This window comes from Paramisgurnus dabryanus, chromosome 7, assembly GCF_030506205.2.
Source record: "Paramisgurnus dabryanus chromosome 7, PD_genome_1.1, whole genome shotgun sequence".
Classification (NCBI taxonomy): Eukaryota; Metazoa; Chordata; class Actinopteri; order Cypriniformes; family Cobitidae; genus Paramisgurnus; species Paramisgurnus dabryanus.
In genome coordinates this window covers 20,104,226-20,116,701 of record NC_133343.1, presented here as the reverse complement: position 1 = coordinate 20,116,701, position 12,476 = coordinate 20,104,226, and the positions used below count along the sequence as shown (strand labels likewise).

Here is a 12,476-nt window from a genome sequence, read left to right as displayed (position 1 = left end):
CATGTGGTTGCGCTCTCATCCAAAGCAGTAGGGGGCGCTGTGAACTACTAGAACTAGTAGCCCCGGTTTATCAGAAGAAGAGCATTCTCATTCAAGGAAGTTTGACATGTGTGCGTGAAAAAAATTAGCAATGTCACAAAAACGATCTCAGTTTCGTCTGAGCAAATTTTAGAATAAAGACGGTTGTAAAAAAAGAAATCACGGTAAGTTTGACCTATTTCGTTTTGCTTGGAAATAAGCAGGACTGTTAGCTACAAGCTAAATAGCAGCTCACATTCCTAAGCAATAATGTTGCATGTATGTAACGTTATATAATGTTTATATTTTTATAAGGCAAAGTCACGAGTGAGCAAATTTTGTCTAAGCAGCCAATAATATGCAGTTATTATGCAGGTTACAAGGTTATTGACATGATTTACGTTAGAGGAGATCAAATGCATAATAATGTGCATACTTTGGTCCCTTTCTGTATAGTTTTTGGAATATGAACAAAGGTATGTAAATTATGGAAGGGTGTAGGGATGTAATGTACATGCAAGTCACTTTGGATAAAGGCTGTCAAATGCATAAATGTAAATGGATATTTCCTTGTCAGTAGCTCTGTAAACTGATCCTTCTTTGTTCTCTCATTGACAGAGGAACAGTATCAAAACTGTCAAACATGGACATATTGATGCATCAGTGTAAAGTTCACAAACTTCCAACCCTGCTGTCAAGGACTTTCTTCAGAGCATTGAAAAGAAGCCACATATGTGCCACCCACACTTCTCCCCCCGTCTGTGCTTCTTCCAAACCAGTAATCCCAATACCACTTGTGTCTCGTCTCTTCCAGCCTTCCAACCTCCGGGAAGGTCAGGAGGGAGGAGACTTGACATGCCGCAGCCAGAGACTGATGCTGCAGACGGGACTGATCCATCCATCCAATCCTGGTTGCTTCTACTACCTACCAGTAGCCCTGAGATCCATGGAGAAGCTGGTCCGACTTATTGATGAGGAGATGCATGCGATCGGTGGGCAGAAAATTGACATGCCAGCATTGTGCAGTGCAGAACTTTGGAAAACGAGTGGACGGTGGGAGCTCATGGGAAAAGAGATGTTTAGGTTGCAGGATCGGCACAATGCGGAATACTGTCTTGGGCCGACTCATGAAGAAGCAGTTACAGAGCTTTTTGCTTCACAGAGCTCAGTATCTTATAAAAAGCTTCCACTTCTGTTGTACCAGGTATTAACAAATTGCTTGTTATCTTTGTTGTATTCTTGTGCTATGGTAATATATTGCTAAAATAACAACTTATGTCTTTCAGGTAACACGTAAATTCCGTGACGAACAGAAGCCAAAGTTTGGGCTCTTACGTGGACGGGAATTTTACATGAAAGACATGTATTCATTTGACATAAGTGAGGAGGCAGCCCTTGAAACGTACCAGTCTGTGTGCCGTGCCTACGGACGCCTGCTCGACCGACTGGGCCTGAAGTGGGTGCAGGTTCAGGCTGCCACCGGCAACATAGGAGGCACACTATCCCACGAATTTCAGCTACCAGCAGACATCGGTGAAGACCGATTGGTTGTCTGTAAAAATTGCGGCTTTTCTGCCAACGTTGAAACTGTGGAACCGGGACAGACTGAATGCTCACAGTGCAAAACTGGCACTTTGACTGAAACCAGAGGCATTGAAGTGGGGCACACTTTTTACCTTGGCAAAAAATATTCACAAGTGTTTAAGGCCTTGTTTGTTAATGCTTTGAATGAGCCTCTGGTGGCAGAAATGGGCTGTTTCGGACTGGGCGTCACTCGAATCCTTGCCGCCTCTGTAGAGGTACTGTCATCTGAGGAGGCTATACGCTGGCCTGGGTTAATTGCTCCTTATCAAGTGTGTGTCGTTTCACCCAAAAAGGGAAGCAAGGCACATGAAGCCACAAGAATGGCTGAGGATCTGGCTCAAAGCTTGAGCAACAGTCTAGCCAACCTAAGAGGGGAGGTGGTCCTGGATGACAGGAATCAGATGACCATTGGTAAAAGACTAAAGGATGCTAGGATTCTGGGGTATCCGTATGTGGTGGTGGTAGGGCAGAAAGCTTTGGATGATCTCCCCATGTTTGAAGTAATCTGTCAGCAAAGTGGAGAAACCATGTTTCTTAGTAAAGATGGGCTGGTGGAACTTTTAAGTGGAGTTGAAACCATCTAGTAACGTTTCTATGAAATGTATTTACTGTAGGCTGTGTTCAAGTGATGTTCGCAAATGTGGGAGGAAGAAATATAATACTTACTTTGTTCATAAGTTGACTGTTAATTGTTAATGTAAGCTTGTTGTATATGCATAGATGTATGTCTTATTTTATAAAGCTTTAAAAGAGTTACAGCCAGGAACCCCTGAACATTTGAGTTGTGCATGTTTGAGTGCTTTTGTGTAATTGTCTCCATAATAATCAACTGATTTGTAAGAAGGTGTATAAATATTTTATTTATAAACAAAACTATCAACACAATAATTCACAAGAAATTTGTGATGACTACACATTGAAAATGGATACGCAAAGAACACAATTTGCAATGCATATAACATAAAGACAATCATGCAGTCATAGCTTACAGCATTTCACAAAAACACCTTTAATCCTTCACAGTACTATTTACAGATGGCTTCATCTTACTGGACTGTGTGACCACAAAGGAAGATATTTTGAGGAATAACCGTTCATAAGCCCCATTGACTTCCATAGTATTGTGGGGAAAAAAGAATACTAGGAATTTAATTGGGCTCACGATCGGTTTGGTTTTGGGTGAACTATCAGTTTAAGATCATCCAAGATGTACATTTAATACATTTTCCATTATTAACATAGTGTCCATACAGTACTCCACTTATCTATTTTTAATGAATAGCATATCATTGAAATGGAATAAATGCTATATACCTAAAAATCAAATATCATTGGTATTAACAGTGCAGTAAAATTTTGCACTATATGATCCATTTATTTACAATATTTTTAACAAAGCAGCATTTTGACCTATCAGAGGTGACATAACCTCTTTCTTGAAAGCTATTGGGCAAACCTTTGAACAAAATACAAAAGAATAAATCTTAACTTATCACATGACCAAACCTGGAATCTGTTTACATTAAGGCCTAACATTAACTGATTGTTAGAACAAATCTTTTAAAGCAACATTAAGTTACGGTAAAAGCTTTGATAAAGGGATGATACAACCCATTCCTTGCAGTAATCAAGCCAGCAACATTACACTCCCTCAAACACCATTGCATTGCTAAAATTACATATCTACTGTAATTATCACCTTTCAAGTTTGCTAACAGCCCGGAAAGGTTAATTTAAATGATGATTTAATCAGTTATGTCTTCATCTTGGTCACTATCTGGAGACCCTCTGTGCCTATACTCTGCAGTGTTCGACAAACGCTTCCAACCACTGTCTAACTTCTGGTTTCCTGTGCTAAGGGACCTGCCCAGACGTTTTACGGCTCTCTCCTCAAAAGTGTCATCTGTTGGTGCATGGCTTCTGTTCTCTGGATCCTGATGGTGGAGATCATGTCTCAAATTTTCCAGATTCAGCGCCCACGGTCCCAACTTTTGCCAGTTTACTCTCTGGAATGCCATGATGCAATGCAGATTGCCCCCCACCTATAACAGTATTAGAATGTTACCCAGATGTTTTAATCTTATACCCATACGTTTTTACAGTACTGTTACCATTATTTCCAAGTCACTTACCTTCTTGGTTCTACGATACTGAATGCCTCTCTCTATATGGCGAATGTCTAAGTATTCAGGGTTTTGAGTGTTCAGATCTGTCACAATATCTGCCCACCTGTTTAAAAACAAGATCATATTTATAAATACACATTACATTAAAATATACATTACTTATATTACATTGTCATAATAAACAATAACACCAAACACTAAAAAAAACTTAAAGGGGTCCTATTATGATTTACACTTTTAAGCATGAAAAGGTTTGTTAAAATACAAAACTCAAAGGCAAATATTCTCATTAACAACTCTTCAACGTGCTTCTTTCATATATTCAAACATCACAATATGCCTCATTTATTTCATAATTATCTGACTGGGCTTTAATTGATAGGGTAAAACTAAACATTGTTAGTGTTTATAGCCGAGAAGCTCCCAGTAATGATAAGGGGCGATGCATTTCCCGGCATTTATACTCGAACCTGGCTCTGCACCACTAACCTTTCTTTGTTCAGTCGAGAAGGAATTACGTTTTTTGAGGAAAACATTCCAGGATTTTTCTCCGTATAGTGACTTTAGTGGACCTCAACAGTTTACAGTTTCAATGCAGTTTGAAATTGCAGCGTCAAAGGGCTCTAAATGATCCCAACTGAGGCATAAGTGTCTTATCTATCAAAACGATCATCATTTTCGAAAAAGTACTTCTCTTGCACTAGCAAGGTGATGCGCCAGTGTGACCTTGTGCATTACATAATCACGCATAACGTATGCTACCGCTCTGGTGTTTACAAGTTTGGAAAAAGAGGACTGTTCCGACATTATTGTATGTGTAATGAAATAAATTAATGTCTTTGAGTCAGTTTATTGTTTAAAATGGCCCACAAGTGTGCCTTTCACATATGTAACGCGTGACCTTTGGACGTAATTAGGGGTGTGACGGATCACAAAACTCGCGGTTTGGACCACATTATTGTTTTCCAGTATCATTTTTCAGATCAGCAAGAAAGGGGTGGGAAAAATCTAATAACAAATAAAGAAATGACAAACATTTATAAAAAAGAACAAAGTTGCATATTATGTTATGTCTAAAATTAGCATTAGGTACAGAAATCGAATCAAATGAATCATAACACTGTCTTTACTGTATGAATTAAATATAATTATTATTTTTTTAGAGCTACAGAAGTGATCTTCTCTCTGTCTTGGGTTGTTTGATTAACATAAATGACACAGACTTAAGTAGGTTAATTGAGGTTACTGTTTCTTACAGACCAATGCACATGACCAATGACTGGTTTCTGTTCTAATCTATACATACACTTAAGACATAAATGCTTTTATTAGAAAAAAATACTCTGGAGGTCATTTTGTTTGTATGTGCCCTGTCAATAACAAAATGAGTTTATGTTCGCTAGCTTTTTGAAATGCGTCACTCCGTGTGTGCACTTTTGAGTGCACTTAAACGCGCACACAAACACATACACATTGCTATATTGGCCAAATGTATGTTAATGGACTACAGTATGTGACACAGTAGCGCAACTCTCTCTCTCTCTAAAGTTTACACATCATGAGTTCAACCATTGTTTAATGTGCATCCAGAAACCTGCTCACTTTAGCTAATTTTTGTGTTAAAATTTTTTAAAATAACTTGAATGTTAACATTTGCAAGCCTTTGAAACACGTGCAAATGATAAACTTTTCCTATTTAAATTTTGTGTATTAATCCGCAAATCTAGGGCCCTATAAAATCCGTTTTATTTTTTCCCAAATTCCGTTTTATTTTTTCCCAAATTCCGTTTTCTCTGTTTACATTTTTGCAAATTCCGTTTTAATTTTTGGCAATTATTTTTTTTACTGTTTATTGTTATGTTAGTCATAAAAAGGGTGTGCCTTTAATGTTAATGATTAAAATGTAAATGATTTGGGGAAAAAAGGCATAACACGATTACTTAATGACTGTAAAACATGCATTTACACATGCACATACACACACACACGCGCGCACATCAGTCCAGCGGAACGCGATCCATATTTTATACACAATCGCTTGAAATGCATATAACTTTACAAACATACAAAGGATAGTGAACTGACTTAGGACAGCACGAGCGCGCAGCTCTTTGCACGTGCGAGCGAAAAAGAGCGGCCTCAGCTCGCTTGAAATGCATAAAACTGAACAAATACATGAGGATTTGTGTTCGGACTTCGGACAGATGCAAGAGCGCGTGCACGTGAGAGAGGTCCAGTTTGACAGACGTGGATGAGAGAGTGCATGTATCTTTGCGCTCACAGTTAACATAATGTTGAAAAAACTTACAAAATAACAGTTCTCCGGTCACATAAAAGTCATGTGGGAACTGCTCGGAACTAAGTGCCTAGCGTCAAATTTCTTATTTTTTTCACTGATTAAAGCAGAGTCGTGGAGAGCCGCTTCGTCATGGTTTCAGTGTTTTGGAGGGGGTCTGAAATGACGGGAGGGGGTGTGTCACCCAGATTTACTTCCCCCGGTCTGCATTTCCCCCCAAACATACGTTCTTCTCCCACACAAAACAGAATTTTATTCAAAATATGTAAAGTTCTGCGAAATTACGTGTTAACACAAAATTCCGTGTTAATTTGCCAATTCAGCGATTCCGTGATCGCGGAAATTATAGGGCCCTACAAATCACATGCCAGTCAAACCGTGGGTCGTGATCCGTATGGATCACGGATCAACTGCGATCCGTCACAGCACTAGACGTGATTATGTAATACGTAAGGTCATGCTGGCGCGTCACACGGCAAGTGAAAGACGTGAAGTTGTGGTTTAAAAGTTGCATTGAAACTGTTGAGGTCTTCCTCAAAAAAACTTTTTCCTCAAAAAACTTTATTTCTTCTTGACTGAACAAAGAAAGACATACACATCTTGGATGACATGGGCCTTAGTAAATTATCACAATTTGTCGGAGCCAATGGTGTAGTGGGCAGCGCTCCAACATGTGGTGCTTTCACACTTTCGGCGGCCCAAGTTCAATTCCTGGCTCATTTGCTCACCCCATACCCCTCTCCCCTCCCTGTCCTTTCCTGTCCTCTCCTTAATCACGATCAAATAAAGGCAAAAATGGCCAAAAAATATATATTTAAAAATGTTTCACTTTTTTTATAAAAGTGGAGTAATCCTTTAAAGGTCATAATAGGACCCCTTCAGCATAAAACTTAGCATACTTTTTACAGTGGATTGCAGGATGTTTCCTGCTTGGTTCACCAATCAGAATCCAGTGTTCCATCTCATTGAGAGCAAGTGCTCCTCTGTGGAAAAATCATTTTTAATTATAATATAGTTCTTCACTTTTATAACTTTTCAATTTATCTTATATGTTATGTTATTTTCTCTAACAACTGTTTTAGCCAAAAGAACCTACTACAGTATGTAAATGAACACAGAAATGTTTGTATGTTACCTGTATGCTTTGGTTGCTTTTAGAGGTGTAGCTTCATAGCCCACAGGACAGAAGTAGTGATTTTGACAGTGGTAAATGTAGGCCATGGATTCATCTCTGAGGCCCTGGGTCAGCTTCATCAGAGCCCCGTCGGCTACAATAAAGAAACACAAGCTATAAAACATGCCAAAATAATGATACTTTGGTAACAAAATAACTGGCTGACTTAAGAGGTCTGGAACAAGCGATTTACCTGTAGGTAACTTGATGATCTCTCATTATATCTGAGCTGTTGTGTGCTCAACGGACCACACTGACAATGAACAACATGCTATCGAAGCCTCTGTTCTGATGAAAATGACCTAAAATGCACACACCTGTCTCTCCTGCTGTCTTGTGCTTCCCATGAGGTTTGTACAGAATATACGAGCATCCTCGGACACGGAAATTATCGTTGATTTGTCTGAACCATCTGCATCAATATATAAATATATTTTGGCTAAATGTATTTTAAAACCGAAATGGAGAAGCCTTCCGAGAGCAAGAAATACAGTATCTTACCGCATTAAAGTGGCATTGCCTGTGAATGGTCCGAATTTGATGTCTTCAAATGGAGGCTGGAAACCAAGTATATGCAGGGCCTCTTCTTGAGAAATAGGTGGAAGACTGAACAAATAAATCTGGAGGTTACTCTTCATTATTCTTGCAAAGACTTCACCTGCCTACAATTCTTAAAATAGACCAAATGAATGTGCTGTACTCACTTCTAAAAATACACATTGCAACATTCATTCTTCCATTTAAAAACAGCTACTGTAAAAATCTGTACTTAATGTATAACAAGCTAGTTTGTGGCAAAATGGCTGATACATTTCAGCAAGGACCACACAGACCTGCCTGCTCCTAAAGTACTGTAAAGAAAGTTCCAGCAGGAGACCAGTGAAGAGATTCCACATGATGTTTTATACTGGGGACGACTGATGCAGTACCTAGAAAGTCAAACAAAATGAATTATAATACTGTAAGTTGTCTCCGGTCAAAGCTTATTTATTTAATCATTTGAATGAATGCACTTATACCATCTACGGAGGTCCAAGACTTTTCTCTGTTTGATGTCCTCCAGAGAAGCTTGTGGTGGCAGATCTTGAAGGTTTCTGCTTTGCCTGTCTGATGATTTCATTTTCTTGGAGTTTGATTTCTTTAAATTACCTGAGGAAACAACATACTGGGTTAAATTACATTTTGAACCTTTAAAATTATTATAAATATTATAGTAAGCATTTGCCGGTGGTGATGGCACGCTTGGCACACTGATGGCACGCTTCTTCATCAGGGCATAAAATAGGCTGTTTAAGATCTAGGAACGGTGATGTAATGAAGTCCAATGCAGTTTTAGCAATCCATTAACAGGTGTCATATCGAATGCCCCCCCCCCGACCGTTATCGTTAAAGGTGTATCGACGGTACATAACAATATCATTTTATCGCCCAGCCCTACAATAGATGCCGCTAAAACTCCCTGACTGCACCTTTAAAAGGGGACATATCATGAAAATTAGACTTTTTCCATGTTAAAGTGCTAAAACTGGGTCCCCAGTGCTTCTATGAACCTAGAAAATATGAAAAAGATCAACCCAGTAACTCATTCTCTGCAAGCAAGTGAAAAAATGAGTCATTGAAATTTGGCTCCTCTTGTGATGTCAGAAGGAGATAATACCGCCCCTTAATCTGCACTATCCAACCACTGCACTGCCATTTAGTGCAGAGATCAACTCATTTGCATTTAAAAGGACACACTCAAAAATGACACATTATTGCTCCCACCTTCAAAGTGTCAATTTTAACTTGATACAATAAATTATTAATATGGTATTTTGAGCTAAAACTTTACATATGCTCTCTGGGGACACCAAGGATTTATTTGTCTTAAAAAAGTATTGTGAAATGCCCCCTTTAATATTTATATACAAAAAATTAAGCGATGCTTTTCATTTTAATTTGAGAAAAGCTTTTTAAATATGCAAAACAATGTATAATTGTTGGTGTTTGCCTATGGCTAAAGGTCATTGTTAAGTATTTAAGTAGAGATGATTGTACTAAATTTGTCCCTGCACTTTGTCTTGTTCCAATTCCAATAAGCTTGAATCTGTGACTAATTTAGCACAGAGCTAATCGAAAACTGTGCCTTCCTCAAATTAGTTGGAGACATACACAGTCACCAGTGTCAATGAGGCCATCACAGTGATGTTACATAAACTACAGCAGATGGTATAATCTCATTTTTCGGGCATATTTTACAAGGTCACCAGCTTGTCGATTTAAAGGTGCATTGTGTAACTTTTAGAAGGATCTCTTGACAGAAATGCAATATAATATAATCAAATGTAGTGTTTAAAGACCTTACAATGAACTGTATTGTTTTCATCACCTAAGAATGAGTGAGATGTTTTTATCTACATACCACGTCTCCCCATACATGGAATTCACCATTTTGCGCCGTTTTGCAAGTTTTTACAGTAGCTGTAAACAGACAAACTGTTCTATAAAACACGTTTTGTCACTACGTTGTCTCAGCCAATAAAGTGTTGTCCTGTGGCAACTATCGTAGCTTGTATTTAAATCTATTATTTTATTTTTTAATTAATCTAAACTAATTTAAATTGTATAATTTCATATATCCAATGCTTTCTTTAGGGTGATCTGTAAATAATATGTATATATTAGCTTTAATATGAAGACACATACTCATTTTGGATTTTCGGGTTAGAACCGCATCAAAATCCGAGGTGTCAATCTCCCATGCCAGCACAGGCTTGTTGCTGGATGTCACTTCCATATCACAGTTCCCATCTAATGACATGCTTAATCCCCCAGAGTGACCCTGGGAGGAGGAAGCAGTGTTGGGCTTGACTAACGGTGTCCCGCTTTCTGGATTGTCATTCGGCACATCTTCAGATGTGACGATGGGTCGGGCTCGATTGAGCAGCGCATAGTCAGAGCATACGGTGTAAAACTTCTCCCGGGAATGTGTTACAGGGCAGGTCCATGGAAGCTGAAGCTCTGCGCTAGATGCCCGTCGAGCCCTCAGCGCGTCACGTGTCAAAGTGCTAAGGAAGCTGCGTTCACGTTCATCCTCTCTGCCCGGGGCCCGTGATGGGGCCTCCTGATCACTACTAGCAGATACCTTGGCGCCTTCACTTTCCACAGTGTTAGGCATTGAACGGGGAACTGGGATGATGGTTAAGAGAATAAACTCAAGTGTTTGTCCAGCTGTGACGGTTTGTTCCAAGAGGAGATCTCTCCCACTGACTATAATTAAGAAAACAATTAAAACACAACAGATACAATGAAGAAATTTCAATTTAACAAGACATAATGTAGAGAGGACACAAAAGATACACAGACAAGTATATCTCTACCAATTGTGCTAAAGGAACACATTATTTAAAAAAAAATCAAATATAAGATTTTAATATTAGATTCGATCTTATAATATTACATTTAAGGTATTTGTTAGATGCTCTTATCCATCGCAACTTAAACGTGCTTCAACAGATGACAAGCATACAATTCAATTCATGAACACAACACCACTAAATAATAATAAAGTATGCTTGATTTTTGCAACCTGGCGTGGACTGTTGACTCCATCACCATGAGTATTAGTCGTTCTACTGTAAAGTCCTAAACTAGGCCAAATGGCTTGATATTGTCATCTTCCCTGCTGTGAGATATTGGATGAAACTGACGGGCCATCCATACTGTAGCTAACACCGGCTATAGATTTCAATAATAGACGTTTCATGGATTTAATGGTAACGTTACCACACATGACTGAATTTAGCAGCTATATGAGATTTGTAGACAACAGCATTTAAGTCATTTTTATCGACGACAATGGAAAGGTAAGGTTTTATTTCAAGAATAAAACACAGGCTAAACCGGCGCTATCTTAATTTGACCATAGGAAATCTCTCACAAACACAAACATTATAGCTCAGAAACAGTAGCGGTATCCACCCATTACATAAGCGTCGTTATGTATTTGGTTTTTACTCAAATTAGATAAGTAAGCATTTTCCACCTACCGTCAGTTATGCGAGCATAACGTACAGTATTTATTTAAAGGGCTATGTACGTCCTCACGGTCCTCTCTGTTTGACTGCCTACTGTCTGTGCATAACTGTAGGCTTGTTCGACTCTATTCGGCGCCGTAAGAATCGACAGCCGAATAACGTCAAAGTACCGCGAGAGCGATTCGCGAAATCATACGAGGAGTTTGCTTTTATATCGCTCTCGCGGAACTTTGACGTCATCTGGTTGTCGTTTCTTGCGGCGCCGCATAATGTCGAACACACCTCTTGTGTTTCCGTAGGCTCTACCAACCTGGAAAGAGGGGTGTTATTTGAAATAAAATTTGAGGTTTCTCTAAAAATCACACCAGAACGGTATAATATAACGTTTGAACATAACCGTAATACACATGTTTAGAAATGCTAACGGAAAATTGGATGTCTTGGCAGGTAAATGAAGTAAAAATGGTAAATATTTTTTAGACAACCCCTCTGTTGGTAATTATTGAGTGGAGCGTGGTTGCGTGGTAATAAGTAGCATCAAACGAGAGGCATTGCTGTACCTGTATATTAAAAGTATTTCACAGAATTTTTAAAATACCAATACACTGATCTTTTTTTTTTAATGGATTGTTATACACATTTAATGGTCCTGATAATACGTTAAAGGTGTACAGGAATATTACAAAAATTAACCACATATCTGCAAAATATTTCACTTTTATATTGATTACTTTAGATGGTGGGTCTGGTGGTCTTTCTGCCCTAACCAGCCTGCTAGACCATCTTTGTACATAAAACCAGTCAAGCAGGTTGGTTTAAGATGTTTTATAAAGTAGTATGTAATGTAATATGTACTTTTTTCTATTAATTTACATTATTTTTACATATTTTTTATATGTACCTCTTTACTATACCAAGTTAAACTGAATTTCGTGACACTTTCAAAAAATGCACCATAAAACATCAAAAGCATTCTGTCATGGACATTAAAAGAAAGTAATTTCAACATTCTCTATTGTGTCTTTATACTAGTATAATATCTCATTTCAGTTTAAGCACTGTAGCAAGATGTTTATTTATTTTTTTGTAAATGACATTAATGTAGCATGTGATGTATTTTCAGTAATCATTCAATGTGTGTTAAACTGTACTCTGAATTTTGTTGAATCATTGGATTAAATCATCAACCATGATTTATTCACACATTATACTTTAACTGAGTTATATCATTACAGGGAGATCTAGGCAGTAAAATTATGTGG

General features: G+C 38.3%; 2 protein-coding genes across 2 annotated transcripts; one reads left to right on the top strand and one right to left on the bottom strand.

Annotated features, from left to right (window-relative positions):
• Positions 1–69: 69 nt before the first annotated feature.
• pars2 (prolyl-tRNA synthetase 2, mitochondrial) lies at positions 70–2,325 on the top strand. Its single transcript, XM_065240105.2, has 3 exons — positions 70–203; positions 637–1,222; positions 1,305–2,325. Exons 2-3 carry the CDS (start codon positions 662–664, stop codon positions 2,184–2,186), a joined length of 1,443 nt encoding a protein of 480 aa, XP_065096177.1. The 5' UTR covers positions 70–203; positions 637–661; the 3' UTR covers positions 2,187–2,325.
• A 202-nt stretch (positions 2,326–2,527) lies between these two features.
• LOC135746205 (basic immunoglobulin-like variable motif-containing protein) lies at positions 2,528–11,362 on the bottom strand. Its single transcript, XM_065264777.2, has 10 exons — positions 11,227–11,362; positions 9,884–10,447; positions 8,218–8,347; positions 8,032–8,127; positions 7,700–7,804; positions 7,516–7,610; positions 7,160–7,292; positions 6,924–7,007; positions 3,735–3,831; positions 2,528–3,644 (listed from the first exon to the last, which is right to left on the bottom strand). The coding sequence occupies exons 2-10, from the start codon at positions 10,353–10,355 to the stop codon at positions 3,348–3,350; spliced, it is 1,509 nt and encodes a 502-aa protein (XP_065120849.2). The 5' UTR covers positions 10,356–10,447; positions 11,227–11,362; the 3' UTR covers positions 2,528–3,347.
• Positions 11,363–12,476: the final 1,114 nt, after the last annotated feature.

Excerpts from the sequence above, each read along its gene's own strand:
- LOC135746205 (XM_065264777.2), bottom strand. The coding sequence starts at position 10,355 with ATGCCTAACACTGTGGAAAGTGAAGGCGCCAAGGTATCTGCTAGTAGT. Across the intron at positions 3,832-6,923 it reads CCTGCAATCCACTGTAAAAA|GTGGGCAGATATTGTGACAG; the intron begins GTATGCTAAGTT and ends GTTTTTAAACAG. Across the intron at positions 3,645-3,734 it reads AGTATCGTAGAACCAAGAAG|GTGGGGGGCAATCTGCATTG; the intron begins GTAAGTGACTTG and ends ATACTGTTATAG.
- pars2 (XM_065240105.2), top strand. The coding sequence starts at position 662 with ATGGACATATTGATGCATCAGTGTAAAGTTCACAAACTTCCAACCCTG. Across the intron at positions 1,223-1,304 it reads TTCCACTTCTGTTGTACCAG|GTAACACGTAAATTCCGTGA; the intron begins GTATTAACAAAT and ends TATGTCTTTCAG.